This window comes from Hylobates moloch, unplaced genomic scaffold (genome assembly GCF_009828535.3).
Source record: "Hylobates moloch isolate HMO894 unplaced genomic scaffold, HMol_V3 SCAFFOLD_13, whole genome shotgun sequence".
NCBI lineage: Eukaryota > Metazoa > Chordata > Mammalia > Primates > Hylobatidae > Hylobates > Hylobates moloch.
Window position 1 is genome coordinate 10,796,575 of NW_026652288.1, and position 25,085 is coordinate 10,821,659.

General features: G+C 36.6%; 1 protein-coding gene across 1 annotated transcript in view; it reads right to left on the minus strand.

Moving 5' to 3' along the window:
- ROCK2 (Rho associated coiled-coil containing protein kinase 2) overlaps window positions 1-25,085 on the minus strand; it is a 166,814-nt gene that overhangs the window by 100,889 nt on the left and 40,840 nt on the right. The window contains exons 2-3 of the mRNA XM_032172219.2: window positions 9,104-9,185; window positions 7,981-8,081 (exon numbers count right to left, since the gene is read on the minus strand). Of these exons, the coding sequence (XP_032028110.1) occupies window positions 7,981-8,081; window positions 9,104-9,185 (183 nt within the window). The remainder of the gene's footprint in view (window positions 1-7,980; window positions 8,082-9,103; window positions 9,186-25,085) is intronic.

Sequence of the window (25,085 nt, forward strand, 5' to 3'; positions counted from 1 at the left end):
GGCACTTAGGTTGATTCCATATCTTGGCTCTTATGAATAATGCTGCAATGAACATGAGAATGCAGATACCTCTACTAAATACTGATTTCACTTCCTTTAGATATATATACCTACTAGTGGAATTGCTGGATTGTAAAGGTAGTTTTATTTTATTTTGGTTTCTTAAGACAGAGTCTCACTCTGTCGCCCAGCCTGGACTGCAATGGCGCGATCTTGGCTCACTGCAACCTCTGCCTCCTGGGTTTAAGCGATACCTCAGCCTCCCAAGTAGCCAGGATTACAGGTGCCTGCCACCACGCCTGGCTAATTTTTTGCATTTTTAGTAGAGACGGGGTTTTGCCATGTTCACCAGGCTGGTCTCGAATTCCTGACCTCAGGTGATCCACCCGCCTTGGCCTCTCAAAGTGCTGGGATTATAGGCATTAGCCACTGTGCCCGGCCAGTGGTTTTATTTTTAATTTTCTCAGAAATGTAAATAAATATTTAAAACTCTAGGGCAAACACTAAAAAAAAGGAAAAAAGTAGACAAACACTATAAAAAGCAAAAAAAAAAGTATAAACAATCTGCTAAGAAAAGGGAGAAAATGAAATCACATTAAATGATCAGTTAAAACCACAAAAGACAGAAAAAGAATGGAAGACAAAAATAGGAACAAGAATATAGGCAACAAAAGAAAACAACAACAAATATGGTAATATTAATTCAGCCATATCAACAATCGCTTTGAATGTCAGAAGTCTAAATGGACCAATTTAAAAACAGAGATTGAGTCAATCAAGAAAAAAGACCCAACTATATTTTTTCTATAAGAAACTCACATTAAATATAAAGACACATATAGATGAAAAGTAGATGGATGGAAAAAAATATACCATAACAATAATCAAAAGAAAGCAGAAGTAGCTATATTAATTTCAGACAAGCAAACTTCAAAGCAAGGAAAGTTACTAGGGATAAAAAAGGGCATTACATACTGATAAAAGGATCAATTCTCCAAGAAGACATAACAATCATCAATGTGTTATGTGTCTATCAACAGAGTGTCAAATTACATGAGGCAAAAGCTGATAGAACAGCAAGAGATAAATTCACTATCATAATTGGAGACTGACACTGCTCTATCAGAAATGGACAGATCCAGCAGGCAGAAAACCAGTTAAGAATATAGTGGAACTCAACAATACCATCAATCAACTGGATATAACTGACATCTATAGACTACTCTATCCAACAACAGCAGAATACACACTTTTTTCAAATTCTCATGGAATGTTCACCAAGATAAATCACATTCTGGGCCATGAAACACACCGTAAAAAACTTCAAATAGAAATCATACTGTGTCTATTCTCAGATCACTATGGATTTAAACCAGAAATTGATAACAGAAAGATAACTAGAAAATCCCAAAATATGTGGAGATTAAACAACATAATTCTAAATAACTCTTGAGTCAAAGAAGGAATCTCATGAGAAATTAAAATATATTTTGAAATAAATGAAAATAAAAACAAAACTTTTCAAAATTGGTAGGATACAGTGAAAGCAGTGCTTAATGCATATATCTAAAATCAATAATCTCAGTTTCCAACTTAGGAAACTAGAAACAGAAGAAACAAATTAAATTCCAAGTAAGCAAAAGAAAATAAATAATAAAAATTAGAGCAGAAACCAAGGAATAGAAAACAAGAAATACAGAAAAATCAATGAAACTAAAAGCTGGTTCTTTGAAAAGACCAATAATATTGATAAGGCTCTAGCCAGGTTGGCTAGAAGAGAGAGAATAAAAACTGCCAATATCGTCAATGAAGGAGGGAAAACCACTAAGGATTCCATAGACATTAATAAGGATAGTAAGGGTCCGGGTGCAGTGACTCATGCCTGAAATCCCAGCACTTTGGGAAGCCGAGGCGGGAGGATCACCCGAGTTCAGGAGTTCTAGACCAGCCTGGGCAACATGGTGAAACCCCATCTCTACAGAAAAAAAAAAAAAAAATTGAGCCATTCATGGTGGTGCACACCTGTAGTCTCAGCTACTAGGAGGCTGGGGTGGGAGGATCACTTGAGCCCAGGAGGTGGAGGTTGCAGTGAGCTGAGATTACACTACTGCACTTCAGCCTGGGCAACAGAGCAAGAACTTGTCTCAATGAATGAATGAATGATAACTCTATGCCCACAAATTTAATAATTTAGATGAAATGGACCAATTCCTTCAAAGACATAATATGCCAAAACTCATACAAGAAGAAACAGACTTACTGTTATTAAATAAACCAAATCAATAGTTATTAACCTTCCAAAACAGAAAGCATGAGGTCTAGATGGATTCAATGGTGAAATGTACCAACTATTAAAGGAAGAAATTATCTATAATGTATTTTAGAGGACAGATGTAGAGGGAATATTTCCACAATCATTCTACAAGGCCAGCAAAAAACTTGACAAAGATATTACAAGAAAACTACAAACCATTATCTCTAATGAATACAGATGCAAAAATCCTCAACAAAATATTAGCCAATCAAATCCAACAATGTATTATGTGGTGTAAAAGAATTATATACCACAACCAAGTGGGATTTATTACAGGTATACAAGACTGGTTCAACATTTCAAAATAAATTACTGTAATCCATCACACCAACAGGCTAAAAAAGAAAAACAGATGATCATATGATAGATGCAGAAAAAGCATCTGACAAATCCAACACCCACTCATGATTTAAAAAAAAAAAAACCCTCAGTACATGAAGAATAGAGGAACTTCAGCTTGAATATCTATAAAAAATCTACAGCTCACTTCACATTTACTGGTAAGAAACTAGCTTTCCCACTAAGATCAAGAACAAAAGCAAGGACATTTCCTCTCACCAATCCTTTCCATCACTGTACTGAAAGTCCGAGGTAATGCAATAACACAGGAAAAGGAAGTAAAGCGTATACAGATTGGGAAAGATCTATGTGATCATCTATGTAGAGGATTCGAAAATTTCCTGGAACAAGTCATTATACCAAGTTGCAAGACAGAAGGTTAATACACAAAAATTCATTGCTTTCCTGTAGATGAGCAATGAAAAAGTGGAATTTGAAATTAAATTCTGTATATGAGCAATGTATATGAAATTAAATTCCTGTATATGAGCAATAAAAAGTGGAATTTAAAATTAAAAACACAATGCCATTTACATTACAGCACCTAAAAAAATAAAATAGGCATAAATCTAACTAAATATGTATGAGATCTATATGAGGAAAACTACAAAACTCTGATGACAGAAATCAAAGAACTAAGCAAATGAAGAGATAGTCCATGTTCTTGGATATGAAGACTCAATGTTGTCAAGATACCAGTTCTTCAAATATAGACCAAGTTGGTCTATATTTTCAATCCAATCACAAAAAAAATCCCAGTAAGTTATTTCGCAGATATTGACAAACTGATTCTAAAGTTTATATGGAGAAGCAAAAGACCCAGAATAGCCAACAAAATATTAAAGAACAGTCAGGTGCAGTGGCTCACACCTATAATCCCAGCACTTTGGAAAGCCAAGGCAGGCAGATCGCTTGAGCCCAGGAATTTGAGACCAGCCTGGGCAGCATAGCAAAACTCCATCTTTACTAAAAATACAAAAATTAGCCAGGAGTGGTGGCACGCGCTCGTAGTCCCAGCTACTCAAGAGGCTGGGGGGGCAGGATCACCTGGGCCCAGGAGGCAGAGGTTGCAGTGATCCAGGATCACACCCCTGCATTCCAGCCTGCGCAACAGAGGAAGATGCCATCTCAAAAAATAATAATTAAAAATAAATAAGGAAGAACAAAATGGGAGGGATGAAACCATCCAACCTCTAGACTTATTATAAAGCTACAGTAATCAAGACAATGTGATATTGGTGAAAGAAAAGACAAATAGATCAATGAAACAGAAGAGAGAGCCCAGAAGTAGACCCACATAAATAGTCAACTGATCTTTGACAAAGGAGCAGAGGCAATACGATGGATTGAACAAATGTTGCTGGAATAACTGAACATCTACATGCAAAAAAAAAAAAAAAAAAAAAAGAATCAAGACCAGACCTTATATCTTCTAGAGGATAGCATAGGAGAAAACCTAAATTATATTGATTACAGCAATGGTTTTTTAGATATAGCACCAAAGACATAACCCAAGAAAGAAATAACTGATAAACTGAACTTCACTAAAATTCAAATTGTCTACTACTCAAAAGACAATAACAAGAGGATGAGAAGAAAAACCAAAGACTGGGGGAAAATATTTGAAAAACACACACCTGATAAAGGTCTGTTATCCAAAAGAATTTGTTTTACAAAGAACTCTCAAAACTCAACAATAAAAATTAAACAACCCAATCAAAAAATGGGCCAAAGACCTGAACAGACACTTCATCAAAGAAGATATACAGGCTAGGCGTGGTGGCTCACGCCTATAATCCCAGCACTTCAGGAGGCCAAGGTGGGCACATCGCCTGAGGTCAGAAGTTTGAGACCAGCCTGGCCAACATGGCGAAACCCCGTCTCTACTAAAAATACAAAAAATAGCCGGGCATACTGGCAGGCGCCTGTAATCCCAGCTACTTGGGAGGCTGAGGCAGGAAGAATCGCTTGAACTCAGGAGGCAGAGGTTGCAGTAAGCCTAGATAGCGCCACTGCACTACAGCCTGGCAACAGAGACTCCGTCTCAAAAAAAAAAAAAAAAAAAAAGAAAAGAAAAAAAGAAAAAGATATACAGGTGGTAAATAAGTATATGAAAAGATGTTCCACATCATATGTCATCAGGGAAATGTCAAATTAATAAGGAGATACCATTAAACACCTAATCAAATAACCAAAACACTTGTTTTTTGTCAGTTATAACAGCGACAATACCAAATGCCAGGGAGGATGTGAAGCAAGAAGAATCCTCATTCATTGCTGGTAGGAATGCAATGTGGTACAACACTTTAGAAGACAGTTTGGCAGTTTTTTTAGAAAACCAAATACACTCTTATCCTATGATCCAGCAATCAAGATCCTTGGTATTTAACCAAATGAACTGAAAATTTATGTCTACACAAAAACCTACATATGGATGTCTATAGTGCTTTACTCGTAATTGTCAAAACCTGGAGGCAACCAATATGTCCTTCAGTAGATGAATGGATAAACTTTGGTACAGCCAGACAACCGAATATTGTTTAGTAAAAGTAACAAGCTAAAGGATCATGAAAAGACATGGAGAAACCTTAAATGCATATTACTCAGTGAAAGATGACAATCTGAAAAGGTTGCATAGTGTATGATTCCAATTACATGACATTCTGGAAAAGGCAAAACTATGAAAACAGTAAAAAGAGTGACTGCCAGAGACTTGGGGTTGGGAGATGAATAGGCACGGCACAGAGGATTTTTGGGGCAATGAAAATACTATGTATAATGATGGGCATATATCATTGTACACTTGGCCAAACCTATAGGATGTACACCACCATGAGCAAGCCCTAATGTAAACTATGACAATGGTTGATTATAATGTGTCAATGTAAGCATCAGTTGTAACAAATGTACTCTAATGATGGATGCTGACAATGGAAGTGTCTATGCACATGTTGGGGCAAGGGGTATATGGGACATCTCTATACCTTCCTTTCTATTTTACTATGAACCTAAAAGTGCTCTTAAAAAAACTAAAGTCTTTTTTTTTTTTTTTGAGACGGAGTCTCGCTCTGTCACCCAGGCTGGAGTGCAGTGGTGCGACCTCGGCTCACTGCAAGCTCCGCCTCCCGGGTTCACGCCATTCTCCTGCCTCAGCCTCCCGAGTAGCTGGGACTACAGGTGCCCGCCACCACGCCCGGCTAATTTTTTGTATTTTTAGTAGAGACGGGGTTTCACCATGTTAGCCAGGATGGTCTCGATCTCCTGACCTCGTGATCTGCCCATCTCGGCCTCCCAAAGTGCTGGGATTACAGGCGTGAGCCACCGCTCCCGGCCCTAAAGTCTTTTTTTAAAAAAAAAAAAAAAAAAAAACAGGCCAACAGGGCATCTAGAATAAACTAAATATTACAGGTATGGTCCATCAATTTCTATCAATTTAGAAATTATATTAAAGCAGCCCCAAATTTCTTTACTACTTTAGGTAGTCTGATCATTAATGACTCTTGCCTGGTTACAATTCAAGGAAAATGGTTCTTTAATTCAGACAGTACTGTTCAGCAACTATTCCCTGTGTTCTTCACATCCAAGTACTATATTCTGGTTCAATTTCACTTCTGTCTGGCCAATGATCTTTCCCATTGATGATTTCTGAATTTTGGCTCATCATCTAAAATCATCCTCATTATACTTCAGGTTTAACTCATTTTCAAAATTATTCAACATGCTATCACTGCTCCCAAACAAGTCATTAAAATGTTTAATAGGAGGCCAGGCACAGTGGCTCACGCCTGTAATCCCAGCATTTTGGGAGGCCACGGCGGGCGGATCACCTGAGGTCGGGAGTTCAAGACCAGACTGACCAACATGGAGAAACCCCGTCTCTACTAAAAATACAAAATTGGCCAGGCGTGGTGGTGCACGCCTGTAATCCCAATTACTCGGAAGACTGAGGCAGGAGAATTGCTTGAACCCGGCGGGTGGAGGTTACGGTGAGCCGAGATCCCGCCATTGCACTCCAGCCTGGGCAACAAGAGTGAAACTCTGTCTCAAAAAAAAAAAAAAAAAATGTTTACTAGGAGAAGAGGGACCCTGAAACCTTTCTTGGAGGTCTCTGTCCCATATACCATCCACGCTTTCACCAGCCTCCTTGGAATAAAACTAGTACATTAGTTATAAAGCTTGCCTACCCATGCAATTATTACCGTGACATTTCATCATATTATCCTCAAGTGTGTCAGACTTCAGAAGAAGAAGAATATCCTTCTTATGGATATGTATTACATAAATTGCACTACCCTGATCTACAAGTCCACTAAACCTATCAAAGAAAGGCCCAGTGAGGTGTCTCATGCTTGTACTCCCAGCACTCTGGGAGGCCAAGCAGGTAGATCCCTTGAGTCCAGAAATTCAAGATCAGCCTCGGCAACATGGTGAAACCCCATCTCTACAAAAAATACAAAAAATGAGCCAGGTGTGTGGCACATGCCTGTAGTCCAAGCTTCTTGGAGGGCTGAGGTAGGAGGACTGCTTGAGCTTGAGAAGTCAAGACTGCAGTGAGCCAAGATTGTGCCACTGCACTCCAGCCTCAGTGACAAAGCAAGACTCTGTCTCAAAAAAGAACAAAAAGAAACAAAAAACCCAAAGAAAGAAGCAATGAAAGGAAAAAAAAAAAGTCTATCATGACTTGTTCTTAACAAAATCCACGCTGGCTTATAATGATCACTACTTTTCTTAGTGCTCCATCAAGAGGGGTAAACGCTGTAGTGTGAAGAAGAGAATTTGACTCTAATTTAACTGTAAGGACAATAATAGAGGAGTTTCATACACTCAGGTGATGAAAACAGGAATACAAGATTAGGAAGAGTTCCTAAGCCAATAATATAAAGGTAATAGTTATTGTCAACATTTATTATAATTCCAACTGGTACCACTTTGGCCTGCGAAAATAAATTTCAGATTTAATTTCAGTTATTAAAATTTATCTGTTAGGTTTCTTATATATCTAAATAAATCTCAGTTCCTTAAGCAGATGTTTTTAATCTGAACATTCTAAATAAAAATACAACAGTTCTGGTGGAATATTAACTGCTAGGCAGATCACATGTGAAGCTATATTGGCCTTATTTTCTACAACGTGTTTCAGAGCTGGAAGAGACCCAGAGTAGACAACAAAGGCTTCCTTTTATAGATGAGGACACTGACCAAGATCATAAAGCCACCTTCTGGCATGGGTGGGCATAGAAATTAGACCTACTCAGCTGCTATTGATAATGCTTCACAAAACCATGATATCATAAAGAACAGTAAGAACAAAACAAATACTTTCTTACCAACTGCACTTCACCAAAAGCACCTCTTCCAATAACTTTTACAACATCATAGTCTTCTGCCTTCATCTGTAGACCTCTGATTTTTTTCACAATTTTCTCATCTACCATAAAAAGATCACCATACTTATAGTATCAATCATCTTTATATTTTTAAATAATCAACATATTTATAAATATATTTTTGTTTCAAGAAAAGACAGTTTTTAGCTAAACTCGCCAGTTTTTAAAGGCTGTTGGTTAAAAATCTAAGATATACATTAACCTTAAAGAACCAAAACTCTCTATGCTTATTAACACATATAAATGAACACCACTGACTGCCACAAAGTAGCAGTTACAGCTATTCTGTTTCTGATTCTGTTGCTTAGCAAGTTAGATGATAGCTGACACAGTGATGACCCAAGCAATCCTGGTGTGCACTCTGAATCATGGCAGAAAGTTGCCATGAAATTACTTGCAAGGCTAATCTTAGTAATGAATTTTGACGGCCTGTTTCTCTGAAAAGTGGTAATCATACTGCATAAATAGTAACTATAGATAAGATTGTTTAATTGGGAAAATATCTCAGTCTCTGCCAATTTCAAAGTAAAGAGCTTACTGCGATGACACAAAGTAAATATTAATTGTTTTGAGAATTTCTTATTCTTGGAATTCAATTTCATTTACTTCTGCATTGCAACATTGATACTGGCAAAGATTAAGGGTTACCACACATATGGTAATAATAGTTACCACATTATTTATTATTAACTAGTCTGAAATGTCCACAATTACAGAAGTATAAAGCTTATTAATTCTCTGGGTAATATTAAGTCTTGGAATTGTAAGTATTAATTTAAAACTTCTCTTCAAACTGCTATCAACAACCTGTCCTAAAATAGCTAGTCTTAATAATGTATTTCAAAATTTACAACTTTATCTGCTTTGCATATTGTAATTCGGTTCTGCAACTGCTTTAAAATAAAAGTAACAATTTTTGAATAAATCAAATGGTAAGCAAAAGACTTAAGTTTAATAAATAAGTTGATTAAATTAATAAATTTATAGGCTGATAATAACCAAACAGAAATCTCTTATCAAAAGTACAGTTACAAGATCAAATATGAAGTTTAAACATACTTACATCTATTTAAGAAATTATCTATGTTCTTGTTTTTCCTCAAAGCAGGAAAATCTAAATCAAGGACCAAGGAATTTAAGCCATCCTGTTAAGAAATAAAAAGAGGAAAGGACAGTTTTTACAATTTCCAAGCACTCATTTAAAAAAGTCTTTTAATTTTATCTATGTCATTTTCACTGGGAAAATGCCAACTCACTTTGATATGACAGTGTCCACAAGTTCCATATCCAACAGCTTTAACTGGTTTCCTAACCTCTGTCAGAGAATATTAAGACTGCCCCTATCATGTTTTTCTGTGTTCTTTCAGCCAATGGAAAAATGTCATTTCAAAACATGTATCTATTATTATTTTTGCTAGACAGATGTCTTCTTTTCTCTCTTCAAATGGCCAAATTTCATCAGGTTTTGACTTCAAGAAATACAGCTACACTAAGTTCCCTCTCATTAAACCTGCATTAATGTTGTGTCTAGTGCAGATTAAGAAGAAAAAATCCAAAAATAAGTAACACCATCCTTACCCTCTGAGAGCTCAGTCTCAAAACTAAATTTCCTCTAAAAACAACAACAAAAGGATGATGCATTGTCTGGATTTCTATTTTTTCTTTACATTTCTGTATTTCCCATATTTTCTACAATGAACATGCATTAAAACAGAAAAAAACTATATACACATAATGGTGGAGGTGAAAAAACCTCACCAGAAAGTAACTAAGTCTCAGATTACTCAATGGAAATGATTGTGAAGGTAGCAGGATTTCTAAAACACTATCACATACATTGTCTCAACGCCAAGTAACTCTGTGGAGGGTAGGAGGAAACATCCTCAATTTAAAGATGAAGAAACAAATTAAGGCAGAGAGAAATTACATGACTTTGATTTCCTCAGGGTCACGCTGTTAGGAAATGACAGTAGCAGCATACAACCTAAATCTTAGGAGGTCCAATAGGCTTAACTCATCCCTCTAGTCTCAATGATCAGACTGACACCCTGCCAAAAGAAACAATGGGAGCCTGGGAGGGTAAACAGGGAAGCTAGAGGATTGCAGAAAACGAAACAGCAATAAAAAGAAACCTTTAGAGGACTTGGATAGGGGGAAAACATGGGGAAAATTACATACAAAATTTAGAAAGGTAATCCAGGTGGGCGTGGCAGCACACACCTGTAATCCCAGCTACTTGGGAGGCTGAGGCGGGAGGATCACTTGAGCCCAGGAGTTCCAGACCAACGTGGGCAACACAGTGAGACCTTGTCTCTGAAGAAAAAAATTTTCTTTAGAAAGGTAATTAATCTACTAATCCTAGAATAACTGTACATACTATGCTTGCCACTCAGTTATAGTTCATATTTTTAATTTTCATTCACTTAAAAAATGTTAACACTTTATGAAAATATTATTTAATAACAGAAAGGGGCAAAGGTGTTAAGAGCAAACGATTAACATTTTTAATAACAAAATGATTTATATCCCACTGATATCTAATACAGATACAAAGCAATCTTGATTCTCTTCAACTAAAAGAAAAAAATACATTTAAAAAAATCCAACTTCCAGGTAAGCTGGGATTGTTAAATTCACACATTGAGACATACCCTCCCACACACACACATAAACAACATCACACACACACACACATACACACACACACACACACACTCCTCCAAAACAGCTGCACTACTTTTCAAGGATTCTAACATTTGAGCATATTAGGCTATTTTTAAGTACCAAATCAATGTATCTTTATTAGTATAATTTTGATATTTCAATAAGTTTAAAATGTAAAATCTGAATCGTTTATATTTTAGATGTATCTAGATTTATACTCTGTATTACAATTTCAAATCAAAGAAAAGTATATTCATATGGAAAGCATTCTTCCATGCCTCCGTTTACCTCCACGGGAAGAAAAATATAAATTGACAAGGCAAAGGCTTCTATTGCAACAGTAAATCTTCCTCAGAGACTTTTCAAACAAATAGAATATTAACACTTCATACTGAAATAAAAGTAACTCTGCATTAAAATCTCCATTTACACATAAGACAAGAAAAGCCTTTCTTTGAAGCAACACTACAACTTGACATTAATAAAAGAACGAAATCCTTGCTCCCCCCCCCATCTTCCCCCAAAAGTTCTCTCCAAGAGATGGGATTATGTGAAGATTAAGTAATCTGGAAAGTTTATAAATATTTTCCCATAATATTCCCCAGTAGAATAGAATCAGAGAGCTTTTTCAGCATTTGGAACATCTGAACATTTGCTCAACTCAACCATCTTGTTTATAAAACCATTTTTTAAAGACCAAACACTATCGCAATTAGGGCACTATTAATTTATTTTTATGTAGCATCAATTTTTAATGATACTATGAGACTTTAATGTAGGTTGATAACACATACATTTATAAACTTACATTCTTACTTGAGGCCTTTACGTTTATAATTTTTACAATCAAAATAACATATACATTTATAAACTTACATTCTTACTTGAGGCCTTTACGTTTATAATTTTTACAATCAAAATTTATTCTACTTAGTATCACCTTTTAAGAAAAAAATTCTGAATTGTTTTCAGATACCAGTGTTTTAAGTATATGAAATTAATACTGAGATCCAGTCACTGGGCAAGCTGAGTTAGCTCAGGACTTGATTGAAAGCCTATGTCTGTGACCTTCCTTGTTATGCAGTTTCAAATAAACCTTCATAAGTTTTTTTTTTAAGTGTCAGTGATTTCAACTGTGATTATTTTCTTTAAGTGACACTAAACCAGACACAGTGGCACACCCCTGTAATCCCAGCTACTTGGGAGGCTGACGTGGGAGGATTGCTTGAGCCCAGGAGTTCAAGAGCAGCCTAGGCAACACAGCAAGACCCCATCTCATTTTTTTTAAAATGATACTAAAACTGAGATAAAGAAATGTTAAAAAGAAATACAAATAAATTCAGGAAAAGACTACAACTAAAATTTTAAAGCAATGAAGAAAACGATCTGCCTGTTTCTAACCGTATAGAAATGACAGGAGAACATTTGAAAATGATAGCCCCACTGAGACTAAACAAAACACTACCACCAATAACAAAATATTCAAAGACCAGAAAGAAAAATGCCAAACAATGGGTATGCGCTAAAAGTCACAGAGGTCTATTGGATTTCAGGTCAGAAAGCAGCAAGATCAATGACTGATAATTAAAAGGGCCTAAATGAGGTGAGGAATTAAAACCAGACTGATTACTAGAAAACCAGTACTCGGGGTGAAAATCCCCACTCCTAAAATAAGACACTGGAGGGAAAAACAACAACAACATCTTATTGCCAAAGTTTCATATGAATCTGCATCACTAGATAGGTCAGACACAGCTTTCAATCAAGCCTTGGTCTATGCCCAGCTAGCCTAGTTACATCTCTAAGGTTACCAGCTGAGAAACGTGAATTAGCTCCAATGCAGAAACTAACTTAGGTTATCTATATGCAAGAAGCATGAGAGAAAGGCAGGGAGAAAAACGTGTTATCCTACTATATTTTTAAAAAAAACATGTATACGCCAACACCCAGTTCCCCTACTATAATTATTATGAGGGAAAAAATACATATACATAAAATGGTCTATTTTTCTAACTTTTCCTGAACACAGAGCCTTTATACTTCAGTTGTCAAGAAATGAAGTACTGAACTGGATTTCACTTTCACTGTACACTGCTTCTTAGTATCTTATTGTTGTTGGCCAGGTGCAGTGGCTCATGCCTGTAATCCTAGCACTTTGGAAGGCCAAGGCGGGCGGATCGCCTGAGGCCACGAGTTCCAGACCATCCTGGCTAATGCGGTGAAACCCTGTCTCTACCAAAAATAGAAAAATTATCTGAGTGTGGTGGCGCAAGCCTGTGATCCCAGCTACTCGAGAGGCTGAGACAGGAGAATCGCTTGAACCCCGGGGGGCGGAAGTTGCAGTGAGCTGAGGATGGCGCCACTGCACTCCAGCCTGAGCGACAGACCAAGACTCTGTCTTAAAAAAAAAAAAATCTAATTGTTGTTAAACATCCAAATAAAATGCTTCAAAAAATAACAATAAAAGGAGATTCGAAATACTTTACCAACCTGGAAAGTCTAAATCGATAAGCAATATGATGGAGATACCCTCTTAGGAATCTTCAACTGCTACATGAGGCACAAATTATCCTTTAGCTGAAAATTTTATACATTTATGAGTTGTCAGCACATAGGTAGTACTTAAAGCTATAAAACTGGGTAAGATCACCAGAGGAGTGATTATAGATAAACAGAAAAGAATCAAGTACAGAGTCCTGGGATGCATCAATATTAAGAAACAAGGGAGAAGAGGGGACTAGAATGGAACAACCATTTTTTTGAGGAGGGAAATCAAGACCATCGTGGCATCTTAGAAGCCAGATGAAGAGTGCAGGAAGAGGGAGAGAATGATAGACAGATGATAGACTAATGATAGTTAGTCTGACTGGTAAATCAACCTAATTGAGGACTGTGAATTTAGTAACTCAGAGGTTAGCAGTAACTTTTCTAAAGGCTATTTGGATTACAAGTTTATTATTTCTAAATCACTGTTCACCACTTTCTTAGTACTACTATTTTAAATAGTGTATTAAAAAAAAACCTCCACATTCATAGACTGTAAATAATACCTAGCATTCAGCATGACCACAAATTATGTATCTTATTCTTTACAGCCTACCTACCAAAAACTTTAACTAAATTATACAGGTTAATACAGTATATATTACTAACAGGGACCTTTCTTGATTACTTTGCACCATGTATTGTGCAAAGCACTATACATGCACTTAACATTTTATTCCTCACAGCATATAAGTTAATACTATTGTCATACCTACATTAGTAGGCACAGAAACTGAAGCTTAAAGAGGTTAAAAAATGTGTCCAAGCCAGAATAGCTTATCTGTAACAGAATTAAAATTTTATGATGCTCTTATAAACAATATTGAACTTAAAAGTTAATAAAATAATAAACTTAATTAGTAAAGTTATTCCTCTAAAAGAATACTAAATAACAAACAAGTTTTAAAGTCAAGACAACCAAAGAAACAGTTAGTAAGCATATTTCTGTGTATCTGCTGTACAGATTAGTGACCAGGAAATGTTATTTAAATGAATTTGTAACACATTTCCTCTGTTTGCTATTTCAACTCCAAACACAAATACATAACTAAAATAGTTGATATGGTTTGGATTTTTGTGTCCCTGTCCAAATCTCATGTCAAATGTTGGAGGAGGGGCTTGGTGGGAGGTGATTGGATCACAGGATAAGACCTTTCCCTGTTGTCATGATAGTGAGTGAGTACTCAGGAGATCTGATTTAGAAGTGTGTAGCACCTCCCCCTTCTCCCTTTTCCTCCTTTCCCAGCCATGTAAGATATGCCTGCTTCCCTTTGCTTTCTGTCATGATTATAAGTTTCCTGAGGCCTCCCGAGCCGTGCTTCCTGTACAGCCTAGGGAACTGTGAGTCAGTTAAATCTCTTTTCTTTATAAATTACCCAGTCTCAGGGTAATGAGCCAACAAATACACAGATGTGTTTTATAAAGAGATAATAAAGTAAAGGAAGTCTAGAAGTTAAGAAACCTGAGTTATATCATCACGGTTCTGCCATTTAGTGGCAACTTAAATTGAGGACGGGTAAGTCAACTTAATTGAGGACTGAGAATTTAGCAACTCAGAGGTTAGCAGTAACTTTGAGGAGAAAAACTTTAATAGAGGAAAAGATAAAATTGTGTGACCCTATACAAGTAATTTCACCCAATTTCTAGGGCCCTCATTTGTAAAAAAGAGTTCATAGCCTATAAAATCATTCTGGTGAGCAGTTCCTTAAAAATTGGCTATTTAAATAGTTAAAGCAATGCCTGGCATAGGGAAAGAAACTTTCCTAGGGCAAAAGACAGAAGCAATAGGAATGCTTTTACTTTTCCTTAAGCCTCAGGCTCTAACAAGGCTCAGCATGGCAAGATAGAACCAGTATTATTAATTTTTCCTTTTTGCCTCACATGCCAATATGGCTTGGCACAGTACTCTTCCTGATTTTGCCTTTCTTTAAAATTTTGAATTTGATATTCTGTTCATAATGAGTCTTTGCATTAATTTTTAAAATATTACATTAAAATATCTTGATTACTGTGGCTTTTTAGGGTTCTCCCTTAAATTTTGTTCCAAATGCCTGAATGGCTTCACCCTAACCTCAGCCCTGGTCCTAAAAAGAGAGTGAACCTTTACAATGAGAGAGGCATTAACGATAGCATATTCTGATTTTAAAAGAATGTACGGGCCGGGCGCGGTGGCTCACACCTGTAATCCCAGCACTCTGGGAGGCCAAGGCGGGCGGATCGTGAGGTCAGGAGATCGAGACCATCCTGGCTAACACGGTGAAACCCGTCTCTACTAAAAATACAAAACATTAGCCAGGCGTGGTGGCGGGCGCCTGTAGTCCCAGCTACTTAGAAGGCTGAGGCAGGAGAATGGTGTGAACCTCGGAGGTGGAGCTTGCAGTGAGCCGAAATCGTGCCACTGCACTCCAGCCTGGGTGACAGAGTCAGACTCCCGTCTCAAAGAAAAAATTTAAAAAAAGGACAGAGAGAGAGAGAGAGAGAGAAAGAAAAGAAAGAAGGAAAAGAAAGAGCAAAAAATCACATTATTGATTTGATCAAAGTTTTAGAAGAATTAAATGTAAAGTTGGTAATTGTTCTAATGGTGATAGTGCTGCTGTGCTGATAATAAAGCAGCTATTGCAGAGTTCTTGGATAGACATGATGCCAAACACTTTATATAACATGTCCTTATTTAATTTTCCTAGCAGACTGTGGAATTATATGGTGTTAATTATATGGTCTTAATATCACCATATTTTTTAGTTGAGGCAATTTGGCTTGGAGAACTTAAACCATTTCCCAGAACTGCGCAGCTAAGAAGCAGTAGGGTTGGTATTGGGCCCAATGCTGCTTTGAATACTTACTGGTATTTTTAAAATTAAATTCTAATTTTTTTCTTCTAAAATATTAAGTTGATGGGAATATATGAATCAAATTACATTCATAATGTAATACATTGTTTTATTATTTTATTTATGTAATACATAATGTAATACATTGTTTAGAAACACATGAATAAAATTAAGATCAAATTATATTTGTATTACTATTTTTTTTTTTTTTTGAGACACAGCCTTGCTCTGTCGCCCAGGCTGGAGTGCAGTGGCATGATGTCAGCTCACCGCAACCTCCACCTCCACCTCCTCCTCTACCTCAAGTGATTCTTGTGCCTCAGCCTCCAGAGGAGCTGGGACTACAGGCACGTACCACTATGCCCGGCTACTTTTTTGTATTTTTAGTAGAGACGGGGTTTCATCATGTTGCCCAGGTTGGTCTTGAACTCCTGAACTCAGGTGATCCACCCACCTTGGCCTCCCAAAGTGCTAGGATTACAGGTGTGAGCCACTGTGCCCAGCCTGCATTACTAGATTTCTTATGGTTTATTAATCAACAATTTTATCTTTTCCTCTATTAAAAAAAGCTTCTCTCCTCAAAAATTACATACAATGTTACCTGAAACTCCCTTTAAAACAGCAAACAGGCAATTTAAACACCTCTCTATTATAAAAATTATAAAAAGTAATGCATCATCTGTCTGAATCCTATTCTTAATTTAATATTGGTATTCAACTGAGAAACTACTGGCCAGATAAAATTAGAGTTGTTATTCTGATTGTAGGCAAGTTAGACTTTTTAAAAAGTATTTTCCATATTTGTAACTTGTACAGTTAAATATCATAGATAGACTTTAGGGCAAAAAAAAAAATCTCATCCAGGATATAACACATACATACAAGAAAAATACCCCCAAAGGCCTGCTGGTTTTATGTTTTATTAATTTTCCTATTCGGTGCTCATAGTACACAGAATAATTATATGGCTTCAATATTTTGATATTCATAATATCGTTCAGCAGCAGCACTCTAAATACACTGGTGGCAGGATCTGTTTATATAGTGCTCCATTACAGATACTCCAGGGAAGACCAGGCTACCTTAAGAGAAGGCCTGGCATGGTGGCTCACGCCTGTAATCCCAACAATTTGGGAGGCCAACGAGGGTGCATCACCTGAGGTCAGGAGTTTGACACCTGCCTGGCCAACATGGTGAAACCTCGTCTCTACTAAAAATACAAAGATTAGCCAGGCGTGGCGGTGCACGCCTGTAATCCTAGCTACTTGGAAGACCGAGGCAGGACAATCACTTAAACCCAAGAGGCGGAGCTTGCAGTGAGCCGAGATCGCACCACTGCACTCCAGCCTGGGTGACAGAGTGAGATTCTATCTAAAAAAATTAGAGAGAGAGAGAAAAAACAAAAGGTCTCAAAGCAGAATAACCTATACTTCATAGACATTTTGGAGATGAAGGGGCAAGATGGTGGGAGGAACAACTTTTCCTGTAAAGTCTGTCTAGTAACTAAGAATGCTGGAGATGACAATGGCCAACTAAATTACAAAGCAACATTTGTCTGTAATATATTTGTGGATACACAGTTGAGTAGATATACCTAAGCCACTCTGAATATAGAGCTATTCCAGTATTTGTTAAATTTTGAAAAGATACAACAAACATAAAGTTTTGTTTATTAGAAGGTAAAACAATTTGGTCATATTCACACTTAATGACAAGAAACAGTCTTCCCAGCCTGCTTCTAGTCAATTGTCAATTAAATAAACAGAACCTTCTTTTTCATTTTATAACAAGAAGTTTGTCTATATGGTTTCCACCCCTAAGAACCTAAACATAGAAAATCATTTTTCTACAATTGTGAAGTTAAATTTCTGCTTCATCTCCAAACAATATCCATCACTCAATAAATGTTAGCTATTATTACCACTATTTTCAATATCACCTAAATACACACTATGCATTTAAAGATTATGTAATTTAGGATATGGAGAGTTGGAAGGTTTTTACACTTTAACGTCTAAACCTATTAGCACATTTTTTATACTAACAGAACCAAAAACAGTTCCATCACTAACATAATGTGTTCCATAAAGAAAATTATTTTACTCCTTTAAATCTCATTTTTGACATCTATGCAATACAACATGTAAGTCTCAGGGCTAGTGTGACAACTAATGAAAGACTGTGATGCCAAATGAAACAAAGGTTAGGTACTAGTCACTGTAACTCCTTTTGTTATGAATGTACTTATGTTTTAATCAATTTTAAAAGCTCTTTCATTCCCAAATAATTTTCAATCTTATTTTAAGTTTATACAGCTTAACATTTTATTTAAGACAGTTAAAATCTGGGAAAGATTAGATATAATACAAAAGTGCTTAGAGCAACATTATTTATAACAGCTCAAAGCAACCTAAAAATCTGGAACAGAAAAACTAAGTAAATTTTACTAAAGCTTGTCAAAGTTATATTAAGCAATCATTAAAAATAATTGTTACAAGACTAGGAATTAGTATTTTTTAAAAATTAATGTTTAAAAAGTGCAGAATAAAAAATGTATAATAATTCTACTTAAGGGAAATATGTATATGAAATTTTTGAATGGAAAGCAAAAAATACAATATCATACCATGATGAAATTATATGATTTTATTCTTTTCCCAAATTTTTTGTGGTGAAGTTTTGTATTAATAACTCATAATAAAATATAGCAAATCTATGTAAACAAGATCTAGGGTATTACAAAAAACAGTCTTAATACATTTAGACCTTTAAAAAAATTACTCATTTATTATCTATAGCTCCATATCTCTACTGAAACAGATGCTATTTTAAATCCCAATGCATTTCACTATTCGCTGCCTCCTACAAGTCATATGTTGTTTTTTGTTTTTTTTTTTTCTCTCTTCTCTGAACTGGGATCTTAACAGGGATTAATAGATTAATTTGAGAAAACCTAACTTTTTTTTCCCACCCAAGAACAAGGTAGGTCTCTCCATCTATTTCTTTCAGCAAAGTGATAAACACATCTATTCTAAATACATGTTGTTAAGTCTATATGCTAAGTATTTTACCCTTTTGTGGCTATTACCACATTATATTAGGTCAGCCATGTGGAGGACACAAGCTCTCTGAGTACCTTTATGAACAAAATTTTTTCAAGTTTCTGATGAAACTTGAAATGTTCGAAATATCCCATTTCTTTCTAATTAATGATGTTTAAACATACATTAGGTAATTAAAAGCAAATGTAATTTCCCTAAAACTGTTAAAAACTTGTACATAAAAATAAAAACTTCATGAAAAACATAGGTGGGGTAGTGATTAGAAGGTCAGGATGAGGCGACATTCTGGAAAATTCTGTTTCTTGACCTAGCTGCTGATTATATGGGTTCTTAGATTGTAAAAATTTATCAAGCTGTATACATACAATATACATACTTTTCTGTGAGGGTATATATAGACATATATTTACAAAGAATGTTTTGGATGCACTGGATAATAATGAACTTATTGACAACACAAAAATAGCACAGGAGGCCAGGCACAGTGGCCTGTAATCCTAACACTTTGGGAGGCCGTGGCAGGCAGATTACCTGAGGTCAGGAGTTCAAGACCAGCCTGACCAACATTGTGAAACCCTGTCTCTACTAAAAATACAAAAATTAGCCAGGCATGGTGGTGCTAGCCTATAGTCCCAGCTACTTGGGAGGCTGAGGCAGGAGCATCACTTGAGCCTGGGAGGCAGAGGTTGCAGTGAGCCAAGATGGTGCCACTCCACTCCAGCCTGAGCAACAGTGAGACTCCATCTCAAAAAAAAAAAAAAAAAACAAAACAACAACAACAACAAAAAAACACACACACACATGGGCAAATGAACTTTAAAACCTGTTTGCCATCATTGTGCTTAGACATTTTCACATATTCTAATATATTCTATCTTCTCAATCAGGGAGGACATATGAGTAAGAAACTCATCCTCAAGTCTGCTACATTTCAATGAAAATTTTTTATTACAGAGACTTATCCTCCAAACACTTTTAAAGCTTATTTGTGTTCAAAGTGCTGGGAGGGAGCAGGTTATGAGAAGTCACACGACTTTATGCTTTGGATCCCATCTTCCATGTAATGGAAAAGATGTTTCTATAACTCTTAAAAACAAGTCAGCAATTTTGAGTGAGAAGAGGAGAGCTGCCCTGCTGGAGAATCTGAGATGGAATTAAAGGAATTTCAAACACAAAACTATCTTTCCCTATTGTCAGAATTTGATATATCACTATAGTTATTATAAATATGTTTTAAAACTATGGAGATTTAAAAATCTCATTTTATATTCCACACTAAAAAATCACTGGAGGTCAGGAGCAGTGGCTCACACCTGTAATCCCAGCACTTTGGGAGGCCCAGGCAGGCAGATCATTAAGTCAGGAGTTCGAGGACAGCCTGATCAACATGGCTAAACCCTGTCTCTACTAAAAAAAATACAAAAATTAGCCGGGTGTGGTGGCCCGCACCTGTAATCCCAGCTACTCAGGAGGCTGAGGCAGGAGAATCACTTGAACCTGGCAGGCGGAGGTTGCAGTGAGCCAAGATTGCACCACTGCACTCCAGCCTGGGCGACAGAGCAAGACTCCATCTCAAAAAAAAAAAAAAAAATCACTGGAAATATCCCAAAATCAAATCATTATACCCACAGACATAATCTTCAATTTTCCAGTCAAATATTAATCAAATCTAAACAATGAACTTTTTAAGGCACAACCAAGTACTTTTATAAACCAAGTTCACATGAAAAATCAAGGGCAAAAATGTGTGCCCACAGATCACATTAGGACATTAACATTTACTGAGTGCATACTAAGTGCAAAAGAAAGTCACTTCCTCATTCAATTCTCGTAAAAGTCCTGCTAGAAAAAAAAAATGGAGAAGTGCTTTGAGGCAGAGCCACTTAGGGATACAGCAGAGGCAGAAAATGCAACCAGGAGCAGGTCTTTCTGCTATTCATACAACTACCACTAAGAACTACGAAAGAACACAGCAAGAAGAAAATAGTTGTTGATGGCTGTTTTAAAGTATGCACTCTTCTCTTTTCTTCTTCTAACTACATTTGTAACTATGCAGAACGAGTAGCCAACCTAACTTTCATGGAAAAGTAAAAATGTTCTTCTCAACAGAAACCAGAGAAGCAAGGCACAACTCATCCTTACCCAGGAGGCAACAGTTCTTTCATACCTCTCAGGAAACTTTTTTAAGTAACACTTTTTAAAAATCAGAAAACATCTTAACAACCTTTTAAATATCTGTCCTGTCTCTCTTTTGTCCACTGTATGTGCCCTCCCCTATAAACAAAGAATGATGAGCAAGTCTTGGAAAGCGAATCTAATTCAGTTTTTGGGGTCTATTTCATATTTTGGTAGCCTATAAATTCTTATTTGTCAGAGAAAAGGTCCCATTGAACAATTTGATAACTAATAGGTAAATCTACAGTTTCTAAAGGCTAATTACCAACTAGACCATTTCATCCATAAATCTGCATATTGCTCCTTCATTTCTGGCAATAACAGCACCTTAAGCAGGAATAATAATTTATCAACCAATTTAGATACACATTAGCAACTATGGTTTTTTTGGGTTTTTCTGAGACAGTTTCGCTCTTGTTGCCCAGGCTAGAGTGCAATGGCGTGATCTCGACTCAATGCAATCTCTGCCCTCCCCGGTTCAAGAGATTCTCCTGCCTCAGCCTCCCAACTAGCTGGGATTACAGGCACCCACCACCATGCCTGGCTTATTTTTGTACTTTTAGTAGAGATGGGTTTTCACCATGTTGACTAGGCTGGTCTCGAACTGCAGACCTCAAGTGATCCACCTGCCTTGGCCTCCCAAAGTGCTGGGATTACAGGCGTGAGCCACCACGCCCGGCCAGCAACTATGGTTTAAAAGAAATAAAAATTACTCAAAGACACTGAACCTAAATTGCCACAAATAACCATAATTTTTCTTACACTTAAAATGGAAAAGGCAACAAAGTCAACAAAAATCTAGACTTTATTCTTTGAACCATCTTGTAGGCTTAATAACCATATTTCTACAAAATAGTACACTGTGATCCAGTACCCTTATTTCCAAGTATCCACCAGATACCCAGAAGACCCAAGAAGTCTCCTAAGTTGAGTGGACCTACTCAATGAGTGTAAAATGATCTACTAAGGTGCAAAAAAAAAAAAAGTTGTATCATTGTTGAGCAGAATTAGAAAGTGAGTATTGTGATTTAGCAACTACAGCCACTAACATATTATGCTTCTTCCATTTGTATCTATACCTCCTTGTGAAATTTCAGGAGAAAAAAAACTTATGATAGTTCTCAAAACCTGGTAGCAAAATAAACTGAACTTAGAACCTAATCTTCAAATCACTGCGACATTAAACCAAAATTGTAAAAAGCGATAAAGCATATGTCATTTAGTGGGGAAAGAAAAAGTTTGTACCATTAATAAAGTAATATTTATAAAAATCTTATGTTTATAAAATTATACTTTAAAAACTCCTCTTTTATGTGTATTTTATAATTTACATGTTTTAATACTATAGTCCATGTATACAAATTATAAATAAAATATATTTGGAGATATTCTCAAAAATTTTTCAATGATGGGATACAAGATTAAAACTTTGGAGGTCATAAATTCCTTAAAGGTAAGGAATTTTTTATCTTCCTTAAAGGTAAAAACTTATTTTCTATATTCCAGGCATAGTGTATATACTCAAAAAAACTGTTGTGTAAGTAGCCAGCATCTTGGTATCAACATAACCAAAACTAAATTAGGCATCTTCTCATTCAAATCTTACCTACTCTGCTGGGCGCGGTGGCTCATGGCTGTAATCCCAGCACTTTGGGAGGTCAAGGCGGGCAGATCACCTGATGTCAGGGGTTTGAGACTAGCCTGGCCTACATGGTGAAACCCCATCTCTACTAAAAATACAAAAAATTAACCAAGCACGGTGGCAGGCGCCTGTAATTTCAGCTACTTGGGAAGCTGAGGGAGGAGAATCGCATGAACTTGGGAGGTGGAGGTTGCAGTGGGCCAAGATCGCGCCATTGCACTCCAGCCTGAGTGAAACGCCGTCTCAAAAAAAAAAAATCTTACCTACTCTACATCTAATAAGCAACGCCATTCTATGTAAGTCAGGTTTAGAATTCCTTTCCCTTGTCCCTTACTTCAAGTCATTCCCTCTGTACTGCTGATACTTCCTCTAAGGTCTCACAGTTGACTCCCTTCTCCACTTCATTCTCCATTAAGGTTTCAGATTCACATTATTTCTTACCTACCAACTCGTTTCCCTGCCTCTAATCTCCCTCTGCTCCAGTACATCTCCATTCTACTGCTGAGTAATCTTTCTGAAACATAAAGCTACACATTTCATGCTCTTCTTAATATTCAAATTTGCTGGGGGGGGGGGGGGGGGGTTTGTTGTTTTTTTTTTCTTTTGAGACGGAGTTTCACTCTGTCGCCCAGGCTGGAGTGCAGTGGTACGGTCTGGCTCATTGCAACCTCCGCAAGTGATTCTCTTCCCTCAGCCTCCCAAGTAGCTGGGATTACAGGCACCCTTAACATTATTCCATACCTTCCAAATGCCTAGAAAATCAAGTCTAAACTAGCATTTGGAATACTTTGCCCCACTGACCTTCTCCAATCTGACTTCCTACTATTTATGACCCTTCTTTCACATTTGCTCTAGATTTGTATTGTGCAATAGAGAAGGCACTTAGTTACATCTGATTACCAAGCACCTGAAATGTGGTTAGCCTGAACTGAGATGCTCTGGTAAATGTAAAACACATTGGATTTCAAAGACTTAGTACTAATAAGAATATGAAATAACTTTTAATAACTCGTTAATAATTTTAAAATATTGATTACATGTTAAAATAATACTTTGTTATACTGGGTTAATGAAATATTTATTGAAATTAATTTCATCTGTTTCCCTCCACTTTTTAAAATGAGGCTCCTGGAAAATTTTAAATTATATATGTGGCTCACATTATATATCTATTGAACAGTATCCATTGGAAAGTTTGGACCACCCAAACTTTCATCTTTCACCTTGGTTTTTCTACTTCCATCACTTTCCTCACAGTCTTTCACCACAGAACATTCAACACTCATTCATTTGCTGAGGGGTAGCCATGTACCAAGGCTGAATGCTGAGCATTAAAATAAAAAAATAAAAAAGTTAAAGTTCTTCAGTCATCTCTACTTGTTCAAATTTTTATCTATTCTTCAAAGATCAGTTCAGATAAAACTTATTTCTGTGAAATCTTCAGGATCCTCCAGGATAAAAATCTCTCCTTCCTAACTCCTACACATTACATGTTCTTCAAAGATGTCACTTTGTCCTTATAAAAGTTATTTTTGTACACAGCTTATCTCACATCTATTAGCTGTAAATTCCTCAAGTGCAGAATTCTTCAAATCTTGCTTCTTAACTCACTGAGAACTTGCACAAGCCTTCATCACCAAACCTATCCACATTCCTGCATCTGTGCCCACACATTTTACTTTCTTTCCTGCTATTATGGATGTACAGTCCTAGCTACAGCCAATCCCTCCACCTACACACTAAATCTCCCATTCCCTCTTGCTCATTAACACCACAACAGCAATTCTCCCATGATCTCTTCATTTCTTCTCACCGCCTTCTCTACTTGATTACTGCCATTGGCATGGAAACATGTCATTATCTCTCTTACCCTTAAGAAAAAATCTCTTGACTCTACCTCCCATACAGCTGCCATTTCATTTCAATCTTTTTCTTCACAGAAAAATTTCTTGGAAGAGATACCTATCCTAGCTGTCTTAAGTTTTTCTCCTCCTATTCCCTTTACAATTCACTACAATCAGTTCTCCCCCCACTAACAGCCATCATCACACTCCTAAACTTTTCTTTTCAAGCTTATCAGTGACCTACATGTTGCTAATCCAATGATCATGTCTCAGTTCACATCTT